Here is a 23,716-nt window from a genome sequence, read left to right as displayed (position 1 = left end):
CGCGCGGCCGCCCGCCGCCCCTCTGAGCCCCGCTCGGGGGCCACCGGGCGCCCCAGACCCGACCCCCGCCCCCGCCGCGCCCGCCTCCGCACTTGTCCCACCGCGCGCCCCCTGGAGCACCGCGCACCCCTGGGACCCTTGCGCGCCCAGGGTCCCCAGCATAACCCCGGGTCCTCGCGCGCCCGCCGTCCCGGTACTGCTCCGGGAACACCGCGCACCCCTGGACCGCGACGCAGCTCCGGGACCTCCGCGCGTCCCGGGACCCCGGCGCGCTCTCACAGCCCCGGGGCTCGTCCAAGCGGGCGGCGCGCCGCGGTGAGGGGGCCCCGCCCCAGAGGATCCCCCTCTTACCGCAGACGGAGCCCGCCCCAAAGGGACCCCCGGGTCCGGCAGGGACATACGGCCACGCCCCAAAGGGCTCCCGGCATCCCGCGTCCGGAGCCCCGCGCTGCGGAGGAACCTCTGTGCCCAGCCGGGGGCTGCCTGCCCCGCTGAGGGTGCGCCTCCCAGGACGGTCCCCCGCGCCCCGCAGGCCCGGCAGGATGCACGCCGCCCTGGCAGGGCCGCTGCTCGCCGCCCTCCTGGCCACCGCCCGCGCCCGCCCGCAGCCCCCGGACGGAGGACAGTGCCGGCCGCCCGGATCGGTGAGCGAGCGCCCGCCCGGCCACTCTCCCGGCCGCCCGGCCACTCCAGCCCCTCGGGGACGATGGTTTGGGGGTCCTGCCTTCCGCACCCACTTCGGCCCACCCGTTCCACCTCTGCGCTCCGGGCAGTGCCTCGGGCGCCCTGCCCTGGCTTCTGCCTCCCGAGCTCCTGCCCCGTGCGGGGAACCGAGTTGGGGCGCTCCCTCTCCAGCTCCTTCCCCACCCGCTGACGCTCTCGGGCTCTCCTCGGACTTTCGGTCCTGCTTGGACCTTTCCTCTCTGTGCCCTTTTGGACTCCCGTCTTACTTTGATCCGTCTTTACCCTCTGGTTCCTCTCTTCCCACTTATGACACTGTTTCTGCAGTTCCTTGCCTTTCTCTTCTCTGCGCCTTCCTCTCGTTCACACACGCCCAGACTCCTCGCAAGCTCCCCTCTTTCTCTTGATCCCCGCCGGTGACCTCAGGCAAACTTTCTGCATCTCTAGCCCAGACCCCAGCACCCACGCTCCCAAGTGCCCCTGGTTTCACAAAAAGGATGAAGATTCCAGAGGAGAGGAAAAGAAAGTGCCAGGACATGCTGGCCTAATATTTCTTTGGGGATTGAGTAATTACTAGGTTTCCTAATTTTCCTTCCAAACTAAGGAATCCCTTGATTTCCCTCAGTCTTTCTCCCTCAAAGTGTAAATTAGTGCCTTGAAAATAGCCCTGGATTGGAGACCAGGGAGCAGGAAACCGTCTGTAGGGTCCTCACTGGCAGCCCAGTTAGTTGACCTTGGGCAAGGTGCACCTCCAGCGACCTGACTTGTATGGAAACAGGGAGCTTGGCGACAGGCAGAGTCCTCAGTGCTAGCCTCTCACCAGGATGCTGAGACTTACATTTGTTGGCTGTTGGTAAAGTAAGGTACTATTCCCTTTTCCCACCCCAACAGATACTTTTCTTTTGTACTAGAATCAGGCAGAAAAATGTTATGAGTTGACGGAAAGCTTGCAGGTGGTGGCGGGCAGTGGACAGTCCAGGGGGTGTTCCAGGGTGGAAAATGACTGCCTGAGAGACACCAGAGACCCTTTCTCATGTCCCTTGACCCCTGGACCTAAACTGGATTGGAGAAATGACCCACGTCTTCACGACCCTCCTTCATCTCTACACACACACACACACACACACACACATACATTCCTCTTCAGAGCCTAGGTGATGGCAGACAATTGGACTTGGAGTCCAGGTACACCTTTTAAGGGGAGGAGCCTGGAAAGCCTGTACATTTCTTGGGACTAATTCTGTGGAATCTTTCCGTCCCAAACCAGGGCCTGAGACTTTACTTAGCCTGCAGGTTTTAAAGCACTTTCTCATCTGTGGTTTCAGCTGGTGAAGCAGAGTAGCTGACACCCCAGACCTGCCCTCCAAAAAGAAAACTGCATCCGCCCTGCTGAATGGGGAAGTAGCTGTTTAAATAGGCTATTTTTAATAGGTGTTCTGCTTTCAAAGTGCTCTTGGCGTGTATCTTCTAATGGTTGGATTTAAAAGTTATATGACTTCCTCCCTTCTTGCCAGAGCAGGACTCTTGGTCCCCCTCTCCCCACCCTCCACACGAAACACCGCCGGTGAAGGTTTGGCTTGGCCAAGATTAAATATTCTCAGGTGGTGTGGCAGTCCTTGGCACTCATAGCTAGAGCCAATCATAACGAGAGCTTCCTTCACTACCTTCACTCCCTCTGAGCCTGGCACTGCTCTCCGGGCTTATTTACATAGATTGTGTCTTTTCATTCTCCCAACAATCTTTGAGGTGGCTGCTCTCAGCTCCCATTTTACAGATGGGGAAACTGAGTCTGTGGAAAGTGAAAAAGTGTGCTTAAGATCATACAGCCAAGACAGGCCAAAGCCAGGATTTGAATGTGGGTCTTAGTTTCCAAAGCCCTTGCTCCTTCCCATGGCCCTCGGTCGGTCTCTGTCTTCTATCCCCACCTCCACCTGCCCCCTCTGTTCTAACCTTCTGCTGGCTTCAGCCTGACTGCCTTCCTTCACCTCTCCTTCTGCAGCAGAGGGACCTGAACTCCTTCCTGTGGACTATTCGGCGTGACCCCCCAGCCTATCTGTTTGGCACCATCCATGTCCCCTACACCCGCGTCTGGGACTTCATCCCGGACAACTCCAAGGCAGCCTTCCAGGCCAGCGCCCGCGTCTACTTCGAGCTGGACCTGACCGACCCCTACACGATCTCCGCACTGGCCAGCTGCCAGCTGCTGCCGCACGGGGAGAACCTGCAGGATGTGCTGCCCCGCGAACTCTACTGGCGTCTGAAGCGCCACCTGGACTACGTGAAACTGATGATGCCGTCATGGATGACACCCGCGCAACGGGGCAAGGGGCTCTACGCTGACTACCTATTCAATGCCATCGCGGGCAACTGGGAGCGCAAGAGGCCGGTGTGGGTGATGCTTATGGTGAACTCGCTGACGGAGACCGACGTTCGCTCCCGTGGCGTGCCAGTGCTTGACCTTTACCTAGCCCAGCAGGCTGAGAAGATGAAGAAGAGCACCGGGGCCGTGGAGCGCGTGGAGGAGCAATGCCACCCGCTCAATGGGCTCAACTTCTCCCAGGTAAGCACGGGGCGCCTGGGTCCCAGAGCCCAGCCGTTCCCATGTGGCTTTCTCCTCTTCTCAGACTGTCTTCCTCCTGTGGCCAGATCCTGTCCTTGCCTTAAAGGGAGAGGATCTTTCGAGCTGTGGGGCAGCTCTTGGGCTGCCTTTGTGGTGGTATGAGGACAGACTGGTGTATGCTGGGCTTGGGGGTGAGAGTTCAGGTGTGCTTCTGTCTCAGTGTGCTCCCTGGCGGGGATATATACACTCCCCACCTGCTGTGCCTGCCCGAGAAGAAAGAATTTCCCTCGGAGCATCACAGTGATGAGAAACAGAGAGAGTTGCCACTTTGCGTCTGACTTTCCCTGAGGCCCCGGGGTCTCAAGAGCAGGAGGCTGTCCTGAGGCCATTGGGAGGCTGCATCTGGGTAGCCGTTGTGTGTGTATGTGTGTGTGTGAGTGTGTGTGTGTACCTGTAAGGAGGACGCACAGAGGGAGATATGCTTCCTGGGGTTGGGAGGCAGAAGTGCAATAGACCTGGTGTCTGGTGGCCCTGGCTTGCAGGTTGAGGTTAAGAGCTGCCAAATTTCCCGGAGCCTCTACAGAACTCCATGTGCCCCTTGGACCGCCTCCCTAGGCTGAGAGAAAGTCAGCAAGTATAGTTTGGGGGTTCATAATTTCAGAGAGATGTGTTCACTTCAAGGTTGACAGTTCTGATTTCTGAACCTCAGGCATGGGGGCAGGGAGGAGGGCGGAGCTTATCCAGCAAAGTGTTGTTAAAAGCCTTGTCTCCATGGGCAGAGGTCACTCACAACTCACTGGCCCCAAACTCAACTCTGAGGCCCTGGGAACAATGAGTTCACATCTGCGCCTTGAGACGGGCTGTCAATCCCAGAACAGGCGCTCCGAGTCAGGGGTTGGTGGCTCCTGCAAGGAGCATGGGCCCGTGCCCCAAGTGAGGCGTGGTCCCCAAGACATGCTTTTCCAGGAAGGAGCCAGCCTGGTAAATTGGCTGGACTAGAAGCTCTACTGCTGGAACCAGACCTGCTTATGCTCCTGAGATGCTGCAAGCTCTTCACCAGGGAAACAGGAGCAGAAACTGATCCCCCTTCAGAGATCTCTGGCTTTTGTTTTTCCAGGGGAAATGCAATATTGTCCCCAGGGAGGTAAGAAGCCAGATTGATTTGCCGGCCAAATGAAAGGCGGGTTTGTCGGTTCTCCTGCTGGCTCTCCCATAATTGTGGAGTCCTTACCCAGAGGGCCCGGTGGCAGGAATATTGGGGCAGTTAGTCACGCCCCGCAGGGTTCTGACTACGCCTGACTCCTTCTCCGCAGGGAAAAATCCTGTGCATTCTCTGGCCCAGCACTGATTCCTCTGAACGTACCGGCTCGCTCCCTCTGAAGTGACTTTTCCCTTGCCAGCCTCAGGAGCTGATATTATCTGTGTTAGGCTCCCTAGTGCTCACCGCCCATCTCATTTTGGAGACAGGTTTGTGGGAGGCCCCTCTGTTCAGAGGCCTCATGTCTGGCCTCGATGTCTTTTTTTAGGCTGTGAAGGTGGGCGACCCACCGTCCCTCTCAACACCCTCTTTGTACCAACCACAGAGGAATCCGACCAAAGCCCAAGGGAGCACACAGACTCTGGTTAAACAGCCCCTGGCTTTAATCTGTCTCTCTTAAAACAACAAAACTATCCTTCTTCGAGGTCTGGAAACACTGCTGTGCAACCAAAGGATGGCTCTGGTAGGTTGAAAACATTTGCTGGAAAGCATGCGAGGTTATGTTTTAGGAAAAGTTCCTGAGAGCCATTCATCGGCCAGCAAGAAGCCCGCTGACAGTCTCCAAAGCCCATGTTTGAAGATCAAACAGAATCAAATCTCTGGTTTCAAAAATGCACCCACCCCATCACCAGCCTGGGCCCTCTCTTAAAATTGTTCTTGGGTCCAGCTCCCTGAGAGGGCTGCAGGAAGCAAGTCCTAAACAAAAGAAAACAGGACTCCTCTCGGTTCCCTAATCTGCACACCCTTCACCACCTGCCAGAGTGCCTGACCCCGCCAATTTGTCCTGTTATCATTTTGGAGCAAGGTGATGAAATCTCTCCTCCATACTCGTGGGCAGACATGGGCTAACTGGGAAGGGAGCGATTCCAGAGCCTGGGCAGATGGAGTTGTTAGGGATCCCCAACCCCAAAGTCAGAAATGCAACAACAGCCTTCTCAGTAAAATTGTATGCACGCGTGCACAGTTTGATATGAACATCTGTGATGCATTATTGTACTGAAATATCTGTTAAGTGCATCAGATTTTTATTTTTTCTTTCCTCCCAGCATTACTGTTATTGCAAAATATTTGGGGAGGGGGGAGCAATGAGAGAAGATGGTGAGGGAAAAAAAAAGCTTGAAAAGAGAGTGCGTTTTGTTAAGATCTGGGATTTTAGTTTTGATTTTAGTATTTCTCAAAAGTCTTATATTTTCTTCTAGTCAGAATATACCACATTTTCCCTAGCTAAATGGAGAAAGAAAGCTATACCGGCTAAAGGTAGGACTTATGTAAAAGTTTCTTCCATCTTTGCACAGCATGAAAGATCAAGCTTCGTGGCCCTGGTCTCTAATTTTAATATGAACTGAGCGCACTGAACCCAATATCACCATGTGTTTGCTATGTGACCTTGAGCAAGTCACTTCCCCTCTCTGGCCCTTGTTTTTCCCATCTGTGAAATGAGACACTGGGATTAGGTCATCATTCAAGCCACTCAACCCCGACATTCCATGGGACGATTATAATCAACTCCATGTGCCAGGCACCCCGCAGGAGGCTCTGCATGCTTTTTCATCTGTCGGAGTCTCACAACCCTATGACTTTCTTAGGTGGGCACTCCAAAAGCCTGGATGACTTGGCCAAGGCCACATGGCTAATAAGGAACAGAGCCAGTCTGCCTGACTTAAAGGAAGGACGCAATCCCCGTGCTGCCCTAGGTGGAGTCCCTGGACATCCTGCGTCTAGGTGGTTCGTGTCTTGCAGTTCTTCCTTCAGTACTTTCTTTTGTACCCTTCTTTCCTTTAGGGTAAGGCAATGGTACCCCACTCCAGTACTCTTGCTTGGAAAATCCCATGGACGGAGGAGCCTGTTAGGCTGCAATCCATGGGGTCGCTAAGAGTCGGACCCGACTGAGCAACTTCACTTTCATTTTTCACTTTCATGCACTGGAGAAGGAAATGGCAACCCACTCCAGTGTTTTGCCTGGAGAATCCCAGGGACTGGGGAGCCTGGTGGGCTGCCGTCTATGGGGTCGAAGTGACTTAGCACATTAGCATAGCAAAGGGCTTAACAGTTTACTTCCTGGAGAATTTATCCTTGTAGAGAAATTATTTCCTTTGGCTCTGTGGCTGGAGCAGGGATGGTAAAGGCAGGTCCTCTAAGGATTTCTCTGATGTGTTTATAGGCAGCTCAGGATAGTGGGCTGAGGGATGGGAGTCTAGCTTCTAGGTTTTCCCAGCTCTGGCTCCAAAGCCAATGACTCGTGTATAACTCTGGCGTTCTTGTTTATCTATTGAATGGAGCAGTAGTGACGAGACTTTTTTTTTTTTTTTACAACTGAGCTGGTTTTGTGAGGATGTGAACCGATGTGACCTGTGGGGGGTGGTCAGGAGGGTAAAAGGACTACCTAGCCGTAGGGCCCGTGCTTGGAAAAGAGTCTGGGAGGCTTCAGGACAAGGAAAGAAGGCTGCGTGGGAAGCATCGCCTTCACCTGTTCGCACCTTCTTCCAGCAGCCATGTCCACTGCCTGTGCTTTGCTGAACAAAGTAAAGCTGGAGTAACAGGGGGTGGCAGCCCCTGTGCTCAGGGGCCTGGGGATGCCTGAGTCTCGAGTCTAGATCTTGTGACAATCTTGAGACCTGCCCATTTCAATCAGCTCTGCTGGCTGCCTCTGGGGATTGGTACCAGCTGCCCCGAACGCAGTGGACTGATTAGGGGACCTCCTTCTCCCTCTAGGGGGCCTCAGTGGCCCCCACTCAGTACGGTGGAGGCGCTGGATGAGGAGCCCTCTAAGTTATGTGGTCTCCGAGGCAAGATGAAAATACGAGGACGCTGCCATTCTGAACTTGGCTGTGATTTAACTCAGACGCCGACGCTGTTCATCCAGTGTGTGTGGCTTGGGCGTGGCTGCCAAGGGTGACCAAGATGTTTGTAAACTTCTACAGCCTCCTCTCAAAGGAGTTAGAAAGCCCAAAGTCATCATTTATTGAGCCGTGTCTCCATACAGGGCACTCTATTAGACATCGTAATTACATCATCTGTAATCCTCCCAGAGATGTGACAAGGCCTGTCATTGTATCTCTTTTACAGACAATAAATTAAGGCTTAATAGGTTAAGTCATTCGGTTGTGATTATACAGCCAGGTCAGGTGGACTCAGGATTCAAGCGTAAGTGTGTCTGATGCCAGAGTATGTTTTTCAAGATTCCGAGAGCTGACGTAATTTTGTTTTGAACAGTCAGATGGCATGATCTGGTGATGTGTGTGTGTGTGTGTATTATAGTGCAGGGAGATCATCGTATCTTGCTAAAAAATAAAAAATACTTTAAAAATGTATTGAAAGAGATCATTGAAAAGTGCTGAAACTGGTTTTCTCCCTGGCTTAGAAATTGGATCTGATTCTAAAATAGGAGTTCTTGCCTGGAGCCTGGAAGGCTACAGTTCATGGGATCGCAAGAGTTGGACACGATTTAGCACACTTTCTTTCTTCTGAAGGCTTGCCCAGCTTTCCAAGGGACCAAGGTGAAGACAGCGCCCTAACACAGGCTCGGCAGCACAACTGAATAAAGGGTCTCCTTGGTTATAGTCATAGGCCCTAGGTCTATTAATACATCTGAGGGAACAGCACATATTATAGGGTGCTTAATTAGGATTTAGAGAGAGAATGAATGGTCAGAAACAATGATATGACCATCCCTGCTTCCCTTCCTTCGTCCAGCACTATGGAATGAATGAATGAAGAAAGATGGCACAAGCCACAGTGAAGAGCTCCCTCCTTGAACTTTAATAGCTCCTCACCATCCTACAAGGACACAAAATGTGGAAATAATAAAGCGGGCAGTGGAGTACAAAACAGGCTCTGGGCCTAGCCTGTTTCTACCTTGGCCATGACTTTCGGCTTGTCCTATCCCTCTCCGGGCCTGGATTGCCCGCTCTGTCCCGCAGTTGCCAGGACCCGCCCAGTTCTGACTTCCGTGTGCTCTTCTGCAGTCCTGGTACTTTGGAGGTACCCTGAGATTTCCAGGCTGAGTTCTCCGCGGTTGGGAGGGGCTGGCCAGCTTGTCTATGGCGGGCTGCTGCCTATACCTAATGTACTCGTCCTGAAGCCTGCTGGTTCCAGTGGGTGACCTGCTGCTTCTTGCTTCCAGCCTGTCAAGAGGATGGAGCCCCAGCCCGTCGTGGCGCAGTCTGGTGTACAGCTGCCCAGCCTTGCAGCCTGCCCTTCCCCAGGACTCCCCCCTCACTGGCTTCCCCATTCATTCAGCCAGAGCATCTTAGTGTCAGCCAGGATAGTACGGGGAGCAGACACTGGGGAGCAGCCTGGATTTTTCCCCTGGGGAGTTTACTGCCAAGCCAGGGGCGTTATCAGTGCTTTCTTCTTAACAGCCGTGGAAACCGAGGCATGAAAAGCCTGTGTGTTAGTCTCCCCTGCGTCCTGCCTGCACATCACCTTTCTCTTGCTCTCATACATTCCCATCTCATGGAACCCACCCCTCACTTCCCATCCTCCAAGAATGGCTGTTCCTACCCCCCGCCCCGACCTGCTGGGCCTCCATGGCAGCTATTGCTATAGCACTGACCTTTGGCCTCTCACGTCCACAGCACTCATCCCTATTTGTGGCTTCCTATCAGATCTGTCTGCCCTCCCCAAAAAAAGACACCTCTCTTAAGACCAGCTGGGCACCCCTAAGGACCTGCAACCATGCTGAGCCATCTTCTCCCCAGTGTCACCTACAGAGTGAGAGCCTCAGGGTCAGTGTTGGCTCCAAGCACAGGCTGGCCTAGTCCACACCTGTAACTCCAGATCCTGGCCTGGGAGCCGGCTGCTTCTGCAGCCTGCAGCACCCGCTGTGGCTCCCATCCCAGCCCTGTGGTCAGGAGCTGTTCAGCAAATATCTGTCACATGGTGTGGAAGTCACCTGGAGGACCCCCAAGGCCCGACCCCTAGACATGTGTACTCTCAATTTCTTTGTGTGCCCAGAGAGCTGCTTGCAAAGAGCCCCTGCTAGCACAGCAGGCTCCGTCCTTTTTTCTTTTTTCCCCTGACTTGGTTAATTTCAGACTTAAACATTTAATGTTATTAAGCTCAGAAGCAGACTCACAGGATGGCTCACGTCCTTCCATCAAAGGAGAGTGAGGCCATAAAGCCGGAGGTGTGACCAAGATGTCATGAAATATTCTTGTCTCTGAATCAGAAGTTCACAGCATGAAGTCTTCCTGATTTACAGAATCTCTGAGCTGGGACTTGGAGACTCAGGGAATCTAAGAATGGTGAAATCTTAGAACATTAGCCTCAGAGGCATTTTTGGACTCGAAGAATCTTCACATCGTGAAATCCTAGCCCCTTAGCTTTGAAGACTTTTCAGCTCATACACACAGACTTCTAACATCTTAGAGTTGGAAGGGACCAGTTCTCAAGAATTCCAAGACGTCCCATCCTCAAACACAGTGATCTCCTCCCCACAACTCAGCCTCCCGCCCTCCCCAGGCCAAAGAAAAGCCTGACTTTGTGACGGAGATAAAAATGGGAGCGTGCCTTTGTTAATAGTTCCCATTTGGACATCTCTCAAAGCCAGGAAGAGGTCGCCTGGTAATGCAGCTTTCCGAGGGAGGAAGCTGAAGAATAGGACGAGCCTGCAGCCAGCCAGCCAGGCGGCCGTGTTTCTTTCCCCCTCGAGTTTGCTTCTAAATATTATCCACTTCGCTCCCTTTTATCTCCCATCACTGGCTCTCTGTCCGCCCACTTAATCCACAGGCAGCCGGTGGCCCAGCCTTCAGCTCTGCTCAGCGGCTGCCAAGCTGTCTGGCCTAGCAGCTCCTCCAGGATCCACAGGCTTTTAAATCTGCGCAGAATATCCTCTGGAACACAGAACGTTGCCCCAAGCTTGGAAATGCTGTTGCATGTGCTGGGCCCCCTCCCTCTGCAGGAATTTCCTTCTTTTCTCTTCTACTCCTGAATCCTCTGAGATCTCTAAGGTTCAGCTCCATGCTGTACCTCCTCCAGGGAGTCTTCCCAGAATGCTTCTAAATCTCATCTGCTTGGGAGGACTTGGTGCAAGCCTTTCTTTGATGACGCAGCCACATCTATTCTTTCCCTCCGTGAAATGTGTGATGGCATTTTATGCTATTCTTTCACCGCTTAGATATTTTACATTCTATTGTAATTATTACTGCGGCTGTCTTTTCTTTCCTAATCAACCCAGCTTCAAAACCTAGCTCAAAATATGCTCAAAGTTGATTACAAAATGAGACTGGATGTTTTCCAGTTCTGAAGTTGGGGCCCTGTGTTGTATCCTGTGGTTGAGGTGTTGGCAGCTCTGGATGCTAACAGGATGCTGCATCTTGGCCTCTAGATTCATAGAAAGCCTCTGACTGCCCACCTGAGACACGGAAGCAGTTCAGTGCTATCGCTAGTCCATTGGTGAGGACTCCATGACACCACAGGTCACTGTTGAATTTCTCTATCTCTCCATCCTGGAATGCTTTGGTGTCTTCTCTTCCTTGTCTGTTCCTTGCAAACAAAGGCCTCTTTCTTTTCCTTTCTCTACTCAGAGTTCATGTGAGCTTCTCCAGGGTCACTTAAAAATGTTTAATTTCACCCATACTTGCTGCTTTGGTTGGTCTCCCGTGCTGCCGACCTGCTCTAGGCCTCTCTCCTTTCCTCTCTCTCACACAGTCCCTGATCAGGCCTCCATGCCTTTGCTTATGCTGTTCCTCTACCTGAGAGCCCTTGCTGGTTTTTATGGTCTGGCTTTAAAGGTCCCTGAGGGCAGTCATTTGAAAAGCCTGGACCCTTCAAGCAAATGATTCCTTCTAGCCAGACTTTTCATCCGAGAAGATGAAAGTCACCAGACTGGACTGTCCCCTCTTGGCTGATACTGCCTGATCATAACTCAAGCAGTCTGAGTTTAGGTGCAATGATGTGATTGGCTTTCAGCGTTGTAAGTTTTTTTTTTTTTCCCTTTTCGTTTCTGATTTTTTTTTTTTTTTTGAGGCTTATTTGATGACATGGCAACCCACTCCAGTATATCTTGCCTGGAAAATCCCATATCCAGATGGAAAAGCGTGGTAGGCTACAGTCCATGGGGTCGCAGAGTCGGACACAACTGAGCGACTTCAGTTTCAGTTTGACGACATTTATATTAGAGATCGAGAGTTACTGCTCTGGTGATGGGCACCTGTCCCATCATGAGGACCCCACCCTCATGACCTCTTCTAAACCTAATTCCCTTGTAAAGTCTCCATCTTCAAATACTATCATAGTGGAGGTTAGGGCTTTAGCATATGGATGGAGTAGCACAAATCTGCAGTCCCTAATAGCGAGTGAGTTGTACCAGGGCCACTCTGCATGCTTGACTACCCTTAAAAAAAGCCAGAAGGTCATCAGACTTGGCCCACACAAGTCACGGCCCTGGAGCTGTCTCTGGTGGTGGCCTAGGTCCTATCCAGTCTCTTCAGTGGCCCCTGCTGCTGGCCTGTGTTCCCCTCTTGACTAGGCAAGGGGCGGGGACTCTGGGCGGGGCGGGGACCTGCAGGTTTTTTTCAGATCAGTCCCTAACCACCATCCACCTCCCCTGTGCATGCCAAGTCACTTCAGTCATGTCTCTTTAGGACCCCATGGACTCTAGCCCACCAGGCTCCCCTGTCTGTGGGAATTCTCCAAGCAAGAATACTGGAGTGGGTTGCCATGCCCTTTATAGGGCATGTCCATATGTGTCTGTGTGTGTATATATATATATTCCTTTTCTCCCGATCAGGTCAGGAAGAGCAGGGGAAAGCACTCAATTTTACTTCTCCATGGCTCTTACCTTGTGAGCCTGTTTCTTTGCATAAAGCTTCCTCTCTAGCTTCCTCATTCCGCAGAACATCCTGGCCTGACTCAACCTTCAGAACCAAGAATTAGTCGGTATTCACCCAGCACAGCACAGACTCAGCTCAGAAGCCCCCTAGGATGCCTCCAGGCAGGGCCCAGGACAGGCCAGTGCTCTTTCAGGCAGGGCCCAGAACCATTGCCCTCATCAGGAATATAGGTCACCTAAGGCTAGTTACCTAACCTTCTTGGGTCTTAGTTTCCTATCTCTCAGTTTCATCTGATTGCTATGAGGATTGACTGATTATGAAGTACCAGACACCCATGGTTATTGCATCTTTAAATTAGCATCATCATATAATTTTTCCAGAAATGTTTTTTAGTTCCCTCTGTGTGCCAGATACTGGGATTTGTGCTGAGATACGAAAGTGAGCAAGCAGGACGAGGCTGTTCCCTGGTGATGCCTTCCAGGGTGGGGAGGGAAGGGAGCAGAAGCACCTTACGCTGTGGGGGATGGTGGAGGGGGGAGCAGTAGGCAAAGAGAGGGGGGTTGGTCTTGGCAGGTAACGTGATGTGCTCTGGGAGCCGGCTTCCCACTCCTGTCCACCTCCAGTCAAGGTCAGAGTGCAGTCGGCTTTGCCCAGACGAGAAGATGCACTTTTCCTAGAAGCTCTGCACAGGGCCCCGCCTGCCCCTCGGTCAGCCTAGCGACTGTACAGGAGACACGGCAAGCTGCGCCCACGTCCTCTGGCCAGCCCTGCCCTCAGAAGCCAAAGTGCACAGATAAAAGGCCAGCCCTTTTCCAGTTCCTCTTCTGTTTAAAGGACTTACCTGCTTCCTCCCTGTTATGGTTCTGTAAAGTTTCCTAACCAGTTTTACCTCCTGGCGACTTAGTGCGCCTTCTAGGCAGTTTGTAATTTAAGCCTCCAGCCCCATTTGAAACCGCTTTTGAGAAAAGAAGATGTGGGCAGAGAAAGCCTTTCGGATACCTCCCTGTCTCATCTTTTTGCCCTAGTTCTCACGGTTTCCTTTCCTTGAACTGCTCTGCTTTGAGTTTGAGGAGAGACAAAAGCCTAATTGGCAATGATAATTCCAACCATTTGCATCGAGGTTTGCAGTTTCCACAGTCTTTCACATGCAATAACTCTAGCTGGCAATTCCTCCTGACCCCCCAGACAAACACCTTGAAGGGGGCTGGACCAATTTCCTGTCCCTAACCCCCCACCTCCCCTATTCTGACTCCCAGGGGCTCCCCAGGAGAACTAGTTGGGTGGCTATAAATTCTCCAGGATTATGGGATATTTTTGAGCTCCAGACCCTCTGCTGGGGATGAGATGCAGTCTGAATGTATGGGCCATGGATGGGTGAACTGAGTCACTTTGGGACCTCAGTGGCATGATTGGTACGGTCTCTGTGTTTGAGCTTGATTGTTTAGTTGACCCTGCACTATATAGCCCCCATGCCAAGGCCTTCTGCTGGTCTTGCGGGTGACTTTTCTATTATTCTGCTTCCATCAGTGTAGTTTTATGGAGAGGGTGATGAGAAAGGGATGCAGGATTTTTGATGGAGAACTTGTAGTTTCAACAGGACCAGGGCCCATGGAGATAGGAGTGAGAGAGGTCTTGCCTGGGGAAAAGAAACTGTTAGGCAGAAGTGCCAGAAGGAAATGCAGAAGGTTTGCAAGGAAGGTCTTTCTACCCCTCCTTCCAATGACTGTACTCTGCTTTTCCTCTCCAGCTCCCAAGACAGCCATTGTTATTTAGTGCCTATTATGTGCTAGACCTTGGGTTTATTACAGTAAATTTCTAAAATACTCCTGAAAGGTAAGTATCATTTCCCCCATTTTAGGAGCTGAGACTAAGTACTTTGTGCAGAATGATGGAGCCAGGATTTAGATCTTTTGATACTTTAAGAAAGGGACTGGACTGAGCTGGAGTTAGAATTCCAGCTCCACCAACTCAGACTGGATGACTGAGGTCCTGTTTCCATATCTGAAAAGTTGGGGCTCATAATAGCATCCACCTCCTGGTGTGTTTAGGAGTGAATGAGGTAATGCATATCCACCACAGAGCTGACCGCCTGGCACACACTCAGAGGTAATGGATGTTAATTGTGGTGGTTTAAGTCATGGTCAGTTTAATTATTGTTACTGGCCCATTTTCACACTGTGTCTGGAGGTGAAGCCCATCCCATAGAGAAGGTGGTTCTCAATCCTTCAGTCTCCTCTATACTGAGCGTCATCCAGAGCAGGGTGAGGGGTTGGTCTGATTGGGACCGTGCAACCTGATCACCCAGAGCGTGGTTATTTTTTTCTGACCATCTAGCCATACTTGTTCTAGTTCAGCTTGCCTATGATTTCCCACCACTCCCTGGGGTGTGGACATGTCAAAAAGGAAAAAAAGTTTAGGCTGAAGACTGCTACGGGCCTAGCTCTGCCACTGGTTGCACGCCTCATGCATGACTTGAGGCCATTCCCTCTCTGAGGGTCCTTTTTGTCTTTTGCACAGGGGTTGGTATGTTAATAGCAGTGACTCAGAGTGATAGGGAGAACTGGGGTTAAAGCCTGGGCCGGACTTTATTAGCTCTTTAGTGGGCTGTGCGCTTTGTGCTGCTCAGTATGTATTTCTCCCCTTCTCTTTCTCCCAAAGAGAAGTACCCTGTATCTACTCAGTGGCTTGAATTAGTTACTGCGGAACTCTTCACCCATCTATTCCTTCCTTCAGTTGTTTACCAAACCCTGCTGGGAACCACACTGTGCCAGGCTTACTTCGAGGTCACAAGTCTGGGGCTGGTGAGAAAGGGAGGGATTGAAGAGACCCCAGAGAGAAGTGCTTCACAGCTGAGTGCCAGGAATGCATCTGAGTCTTATATATGCACTGCCCTGCTGAATCCTCACCACAGTCTCTCAGGGACATAGTATTATTCAACCCCATTTTACAGGTGAGAAAACTGAGACACCAATAGGTGATTTCATTTACCTGAGGTCACACAGTCGGTGAGGGGAGGATCTAGAATTCAGACTGAGGAAATCTGGCTGCAGAGTCTGGGCACTCACACTCTCTGCATCTATGAAAAGGGACTGAAATCTGACAGTAGGAGGGGTCAGGAGTGGATGGGGGAGGCATAGCTCTTCTTCTGGGACTAGAAGTAAGAAAGATTAGGAGCAGTAGGGAGTTGGTAGACAACTGATGTTCCCTCCTAAGAAAGAGTGCCACATTGGGAAGGAGAGAGGGAGGTGGTCTGTTGGCCAAGACCTAAGGTGAGGAGGGAGGCAGGGGTTGAGAGCAGAAGCTGACCTTGGCAGGTGAAGGAATAGTGGGGCAGACTGAGGGCCCAACAGGAGTGGAGGCTGTGAATTTATAATGGCACAGGCTGGACAACTGAGATCCTTCTTTGTGTAGCTCTCTAGGGCGGGAGCAGGACGAGGAAGTGTGACAAAGGGCCACTCCCAAAACCCAGCCTCAGGAGCCCGAGCTGAGTAGGGTAACAGTTCCCATCTGCCTGTCGTGGTTGAATGCTGACCCTGAGCTCCCAGCCCCACCTGCAACTATGGCTTTGCAGGGCCGTGGGAGGCCTTACAGATGCTGTCAGGATGAATGAGACAGCATCCTTGCTATCCAGGAGTTTTCTTTGCGGTGAAGATGCTCATTGTATACGATAGAGACGACCTCCCCTCCTTATGAGTACCTGGCTGGGCTAGGAACTCGTACCTATGTTGCAGGAGGGCGGACCCCTTCCAGGGCCCAAAACTGGGCTCTTGTCTAACACTCAGAAATGAATTGTCTAAGGAGACACTTGTGCTGACAAAGCAAGAGATTTTATTGGGAAAGGGCACCCGGCTGGAGAGCAGTAGGATAAGGGAACCCAGGAGAACTGCTCTGCCACGTGGCTCGCGGTCTCGGGTTTTATGGTGATGGGATTAGTTTCCGGGTCGTCTTTGACCAATCATTCTAATTCAGAGTCTTTCCTGGTGGCACACGCATCGCTCAGCCAAGATGGATGCTAGCGAGAGGGATTCTGGGAAGTGGACGGACACGCGGTGTCTCCTTTAGACCTTTCCCGAACTCTTCTAGTTGGTGGTGGCTTATTAGTTCCGTATTCCTTATAAGGATCTCCTGTCATAAAACAACTCATGCAAATGGTTATTATGGTGCCTGGCCAGGGTAGGCGGTTTCAATCAGTGTGCTTCCCGTAACACCTATGCTCATCCTATACTTGGCAGTACAGTGCCACCTTAGATCAGTATAGAAAAACGGGTGTTCCCAGGGTTCAGGAGGAGCACCAGTATGGGGTTGGGAGCTGATGGTGGTATTGATTCAGACTGAGGGACTGTCTTTACTCACTACCTGTCCTATTCACTCATGGAGAGTGCTTACTGGTGGAATAGGAGATTCAGGGGACCGCCCAGGGAGGCTCACGGGCCACATGTTGGGGTGCTCTTAAGCCATATTAAGAAACTTAGACTCCATCCCAGGTGCGCTGGGGGGCACTGTTCCGCACTCCTCTGTTCTGTAATTCACTCTTTCATCATACTGGAGCGCCTCACTCAGGCTTGCTTGGAAATTCCCAAGCCCCTTGGCTTGAGGGAGGAGTTCCCGTGTGAAGGTCTTTTCCCTCAATAATTCCAAGTTGATCTCAGTGCTGAGCCAGAGGAGAAGGACTCTCAGCTTTCTAGGAACATGGGTGTGTTGTCTCTTAGAAACGGGACCGTAAAAGTGGTCTGGCTGCCGAGTGAGACTAGTGTGTAAAGATCAGCTCTTTGTGAGGAGCCTGAGACCCTGATCACCATTTCTAAAATAGTTACCATAGCATAACATGGCCTTGCATTTCATATGGCCCATTTGATGGCAGAACTGGGGGGAGGGATTCCAGCTGTTCAGTGTGGAAGTGGGATGAGGCAGGTGGTTCTGGGAGGTTGGGGAATGGGAGGATCTGCAGTTCGTAAATTGCCTGTCCATCGTGGGAGCACTGGATCAGGAGTCCAGCAGCATGAGCCTGGGCAGGTTCCTCCCTGGCTGTGCCTGCTCCATGGATGTGAGCACTTGGTAGACACACAGGGCATCCCGCTGCTGCAAAGCTGCTATCTCTGCTGTCTCTGACCTCACTGGCAAAGGACATTTGTTAATTTTACTGTCTTTGATGTGTTTACATGTCTGTCTCCTTCGTAGACTGAAGTTCTCTGAGGGCAGGACCCTCATCTGATGACCTGAGTTTGCCTGGGGCCTGGCTCCCAGTACACACCCAGGGATCCTGGGGTCAGCTGTAAAATTACCAGCTGTACCCTCACATCACTGCCTGAGTATCTGGATGGAAACAGAAAGTCCCCAGCTACCCCCACTCTGTTCCCAGATTTCCAGATGTTCAGTTCTAGGAGGTCAAACATCTAGGGAGGCGCCCGTGTGTCCCATTGTGGCACCCAGGTGTTCAGCTTTGGCATCTCTGCCCACTGAGCCCCTTCTCACCCGCGATGCTTTCCCGCTGATGCTTCATTCCCACGGGGGCCCTCGGTGCTTCTCGTGGGATTGGAGGCGTCTTCCCAGCCCTCCCCCTGCCCCCCTTCCTCACGCTTCTGTGTTTTTTCCAGGACACGGATCAGAGCTTCTGTTTGCTGGTCATTCCATGATCCTCACACAATATAAATGAAAGCTGCTAAAACCGATAAATTCAAACCATGTGTGGGCACCGGGGAAGCACAGGGACGTCAGAGGGCCGCAGTGTGAGGTGGCGTCAGCTCTGACGGCACCCGAGCTGATTTGTATATGAGAAAAGTAAATATCCCCAGTGGTAAACAGCCCTGGGTCTCTCATCATCGCTGCGTTTCAAAGGCATTTAATAGGAACACACGCTCTCTGTCTCTTGTAAACAAAGCGAGCTTCTCTCTGCCTGCTGACCTAAATTCTGCATTTTCATCTTTGGGAAAATCAGCCAATCGTTCTAGTGAGGAGACCGCAGGCAGTCTGGGCTGTCGGGTTGGGTCGCCTTCTTCCTGGCTTTGGCAGTTGGTCTGGCACTTTGGCTTTGCCAGAGGGCTACCTTTTCAACTCTCCTTGGACTTGGAGCAAATGGGTTGGGTGGCCATTCTCAGCCTGGTCTCGTTGAGGAACACAAAGTCTGGAGATGTAAATCCACTTGCCCAAGATTGCACACCGGGTCCGGCTGAGCCAGGACGCCCCTTCGCCCCTCACTGAGGACTCTCCAGCTCTCCATCCTTTCTCATGAATGGTACTTCTGTTCTCCCTCACGCAGAATCCCAGTGACATCCTCATCAACTCCTCCCTTCTTTCCTCTCCCTTCCTAGAGCCAGGCCTTCCTCTGGGTCCCTGCTGCTTCTCTCTCTCTCTTTTTTTTTCTTTAAATTCAGGCCATTCTTATGTGCAGGAATGTGCCCCAGTGAAGGAACCAGACAGTCACAGGTTAGGGGTTCTGGTTTCTCCACCTGTCAGCTGTGTGGCTTTCAACAAGTTCCTTTCTCTGAGCCCTGCAGTTGTCAGTCTTCACGTCTGTAGAATGGGGATAAGAACACCTACTCTTTTGGAGAGCTGTGAGGATTAAACAGAACTCTCATGTGTGGAAGTGCCCAGCCTGTTCCATCCCACTTTCCTTCAACTCTTCAACTGGCCTCCTAATTATCAGAAAGAGATTGGGCCTTAAAATTGCATACCACTGAATATACCGTATACATATACACAAGCAAGGGAGCATAAATTGCACACCACTGAGTATACTGCATATATATACACAAGCAAGAACACATAAAACTCTGAAGTCTGAATCACATCAGAGGATTGTGTTAATGTTGCAGTCCTGGTTTTGGTATTGAATTCCAGCTACATGAGATGTTACCATTGGGGGAAGCTGAGTGAAGGGTATTATTTCTAACAACTGCTTATCAATCTATAATTATCTGAAAATAAAAAGTTTAATGAAAAAAAAATGAATTAACTGTTTCAACACACTCATTCTTCTGTGCCTGCTGCCAGTCAGGTACTGCTGCAGGTACTAGGCATGTGTCAGTGGATGTGAAAGGAAAAAATCCTCTCTCCCACATCCTTCAGGTCTTTGTTCAAAGGTAGTCTGTCTCCCCGTGACCCCTGTTTAAGATGGCAGATCACTCCCTTGAACTCTCTGTCCTTTCCTGCTGTTTTGCTCCATAGAAGGTGTCATCAATTGGCATTCTGTATAATTTACTTCCTTATTTTGTTTATTGCCCTTCAGTCCCTCACTAGAATGTCAGCTCTGTGAGAGTAGAGAATTGTCTGTGTTATCTGTATCCTTGGCACCTAGAACAGGCCATGCATGTAGTTAGTAGGCACTGAGCTAAAGTTTGTTGAATGACTGAGAGGCGACAGATAAGAAACAAGTCAGGATAGGCTAAGTATTAAAGGCAAAGAAAGCAGAGAAGGGGCTGGTGAGATGGGGAAGGAAATGTTGTTTTGATCGTGTTTTTTTCCTGCAAATTTTGTAGGCTTCCCTGTTGTGTGAGGGGTAAAGTCCTGGCTTCTTAGATTGTGATCTACACATTAATTCACTGTTCTTCTTATTCATTCACCAGATGTCTCTCTGAGCCATTACGACGTGCAGGGCTCTCTAGAGCAGGCTGAGAGGAGGCAGAGAAGGATCCTGCCCCTAGGAGGCCTACAGGTGGGCAGGAAAGAGTGCACGGGAATGCACACAGCATGTGACAAGGGAGGATGAAGCTGGTGTGAGCAGTGAAAGAATGCTAGGCAAGGGGGCTGAAGAGGGAAGGCTCACCTGGTGCTTGGGAAAGGTGCCCTGGAGGAGGTGCTGATTCCTGGCCTGAAAAGTCTGGGAGGATCTCCAGCCTCTACTCAGCAAACCAACTTCCTCTTCCATGGCTTCCCTAGGAGACCTGGCAAGTCTATTCAGACTACTCCTTGCAGCTGGTTTTGGATGCCCTGACTCTACTGGTGCTGTGATCCCTGGCTACCTCTCTCCTTCACTCTGCTCTCGAAATCCTATTTCCTTTTCCAGATCCACTCTGGCCCTTCCTGTAGGAAGGCTTCCTTGATTGCTGTAGTTCCCATGATCTGTTATTTCTGAACATCTGTGCCATTTATAGTCTGTATCGCACCATTTGACCCTTTGAAAGTGAGGGGAGCAGCTTCACTGGAGGTGGGACTTGGTCCTCTGGTGCAGGAGCTGGCTACTAAGCTGGTCTTGGGCTTGGGTGCACAACAGGCCCTCAGCAATGCTTGTGGCTGGATGGAATTGAGAGCACTGGAAAAATGTGATTCATCTTCAAAGAGAGCAGGATTTGTTATTTTTGTTGTTGACCTAAGTGCTTCTAATCTTGAACCACTGGAAGTCCACTTAGGAGAGGGCTGCAGTCTTCCTTGACAGTGTTCCTGAGTATGTTGTTAACAAACCAGTGCTGTAAGCAGAGCAGCCCCGGTGCTTCACAGACTCAAGAATTTGTCTCTTTCCTGGCATCATACGGGAGCCTGTGCTCAGTGTATTCTTACAAAAGACATGAAAATATATTTATTGCCGTGCATTCATTCACATAACAAATGTGTTTTTTAAATAAATATTTAAATTTAAAACAGTTTCTGATTTACAGAAGTATTGAGAAGATAATACAGAGTTCTGTATCCACTTCCCCTCATTGTTGACATCTCACATTAGTATATGGTACTTTCTGACAATGAACACATCAATACTGACATCTTACTATTAACTGAAGTCCACTCTTCACTCAGATTTCCTCAGTTTTCCCCTAATGTCCTTCTTCTGTCCCAGGATCCCATATTACATTTACTTATCATCTCTCCTCCAATTCTTCCTGGCTGGGACAGTTTCTCAAACTTGCCTTGTTTTTGATGACCTTGACATTGAGTAATAACCAGATATTTGGCCCTCGATTGGGGTTTGTTTTGCTGTTTTTCTTATGATTAGTCTGGGGTTATGCTCTGAGGAGTAAAAGACTAGAGATAAAGAGCCATGTTTATCACATTCTGTTGAGGGCACATACTGCCAACCTAACTTATCACTGCAGATACTAACCTTGATCACCCGGCTCAGGCACTCTTTGTCAGGTTCCTCGGCTGAAAGTTACTCGTCTTACCCCATCTGTCCATACTATCCACTTTGGCAAGGAGTCACTATGAGCAGGCCGTACCTAAGGCATCCAGTCAGTGTGTTTGGGCACTGCTCAAATACATGCTCTGTGTTTGTCAAATACTTGCTTTGTGCTGGGCACTGTCACAGATGCTAAAAATATAGCTGTGAATGAGACAGAAATTGTTTTCCTGCATGGAAGTGAGGGTTTAACAATGAATGAGGAGATCATTTTAGAGCATGGTAAGTTGTATGAGGAAACGGCAGTGGGCCAGAGAGGGACCTGGGTGCTAGGGGGATAAAGGAAGGGGAGGAGCAGCTGCTGGTTTTCTGGGGTTTTCAGGAGAAGGTGCTTTTCAAGCTGAGTCTGGAGGGATGAGAAGGGGCCAGCCATGAGAACCTGGGAAGCACATTTTGGGCAGAAGGAGCAGCGGATGCCAAGCACTGAGGCCTGCTTAGGGAACGGAAAGGATGTCATGATCCCTTTGTGTACTGGACAGTGTCCGGAGATGGAGCAGAAAGGAGGTGGCATGGGATCTCATGAGACCTACAGATCACAAGAAGGCATTTAGATTTTGAAGCCATTGGTTCAGAGCAGGGGAGATCGGATTTTCTTTTTTATACATAAGTGATGGCTTTGGGTGTGGTGTGCAGAATGGGCCCTCCTGGAGTTGAAAGAGAAGGAAACTGGGACACCAGTATGCATGATGGTGGTTTGGACCTGGGGAAAGCAGGTAGAGGTCAGTTTGGCTCCGTTTTGGAGGGAGAGTCAACAGTGCATCTGATGAGTTGCTTGTGGAGAGATCAGGAAAGTGAAACATGCTTGTGTGCTTTGGCCCCTGGTGGTGCCATTAACTGAAAGTAGAGGAGGCAGAGGAGCGTGTTAAGGAGGTTAACATGCAAATACTCCGGGGCATTAAAGCGGCTCCCACAGAATCCCACTTGCTAACACTGCTGTTAGTGGCACCTCTGGGTTCCACCACACATTTGGAGGGACGGGGACAGCATTGTTTGCTGACTCAGTTGCCACCTTTCTCCTCGGCAGTCCACACAATTGAGGGGTGAGTGCAAAGGGCAGATGTCCTTGGCAGGCGATCCGGATGTGAAGGGTGGACCTGGCCTGGCCACCTGCCACGCCCTGCTGGGTATGTGCCAGGCACTGAGCAGGACACCTTCCTGCCTCTCCCCATGCCTAGCCCATGGGAAGTTGTTTTTTCCTATCCCTGCTTCCATTAAGTAAGCACGTGTTAGTTTGTGCTGAATTATGTCCACAGTAAAGTCAGTCAACAAGTGTTAATTCAGCACTGATTACTGTGTGGTGTCATGGTCCCTGCCTCTGTGGAAATTAAGACATAAGCACGATGAAGGGACTGAGTGTGAGTAGCATATTTAGCAAAGAGTGTACCACCATCCATGTACGGGAGGGAAAGAAAGCACAAGTCTCCAGGGATGCCTGGAGGTATCAGGGAAGGCTTCCTGGAGGAGATGGAAATAGAGCTAGGAATTGGAAGGGCATTGAGGGGACTGGGCCATGTGGCCAGGGTCTTTGTTATTGAATTGGAAGTAGATAGTGTTGGAGGGGCACAATTATGGCCCATCTACCAGCATACGGGGGCTTTGCAGATGGCTCAGTGGGTAAAGAATCTGCCTGCAGTGCAGGAGACGCAGGTTTGATCCCTGGATCAGGAAGAGGGCCTGGCACCCCACTCCAGTATTCTTGCCTGGAGAATCTCATGAACAGAGGAGCCTGGCAGGCTACAGTCCATAGGGTTGCAAAGAGTTGGACACGACTGAAGGGACTAAGCACCCATGCACCAGCGTATGGATCAGAACAGGTGCTAAAAACTAAAAACTGTTGGATGAGTGAGTGACTGGACACTAGGTTGATACCACTGCCTGGAGGGCCTCTGATGCTGGAGTGAAGGAGTCCATTGTCTCCTAAGGGCCACAGGGAACCACTGCCTAAGAAAACTGGAGGGAACTAGATCCTGAAGAAAGACTTTTGAATTTCTAGCCAGTATTTAATTTTTTATAATAATAATAATGATATAGCTCATAATAACAATAATTTTTATAACTACTTAATTAGCATTATTTTTGCCGGAAAGGAACTGTTAGTTATATGCTTGGCCCTGTCTGTGTGTGATTAGAGTTTATTGGCTGAGACCAAGACGGACTTTTTATCTTGAGGTTTTGCTGTTTTCTTTCCTCATTGGTCTCTGCTGATCGTCCATCTCACTGTTGGCTCTTTAATCTGCCTGTGTTCCATGAGGCACCACAAAAGCACAATCTTTGACAAGGTAAATATGCCAAATCCTTCTTATAACATTTAATCACTTAGGGAGGTTTCGTCC

At 50.7% G+C, this 23,716-nt stretch overlaps 1 protein-coding gene across 1 annotated transcript in view; it reads left to right on the top strand.

The window, feature by feature from the left end:
- Positions 1–468: 468 nt before the first annotated feature.
- TRABD2B (TraB domain containing 2B) overlaps positions 469–23,716 on the top strand; it is a 221,788-nt gene continuing 198,540 nt past the window's right edge. The window contains exons 1-2 of the mRNA XM_010834430.1: positions 469–644; positions 2,681–3,241. Of these exons, the coding sequence (XP_010832732.1) occupies positions 543–644; positions 2,681–3,241 (663 nt within the window). The 5' untranslated portion in view covers positions 469–542. The remainder of the gene's footprint in view (positions 645–2,680; positions 3,242–23,716) is intronic.

Source organism: Bison bison, unplaced genomic scaffold (genome assembly GCF_000754665.1).
Source record: "Bison bison bison isolate TAMUID 2011002044 unplaced genomic scaffold, Bison_UMD1.0 scf7180017864033, whole genome shotgun sequence".
Classification (NCBI taxonomy): Eukaryota; Metazoa; Chordata; class Mammalia; order Artiodactyla; family Bovidae; genus Bison; species Bison bison.
The sequence above is the reverse complement of the archived record's forward strand: the minus strand, read 5'-3'. Positions and strand labels throughout refer to the sequence as shown.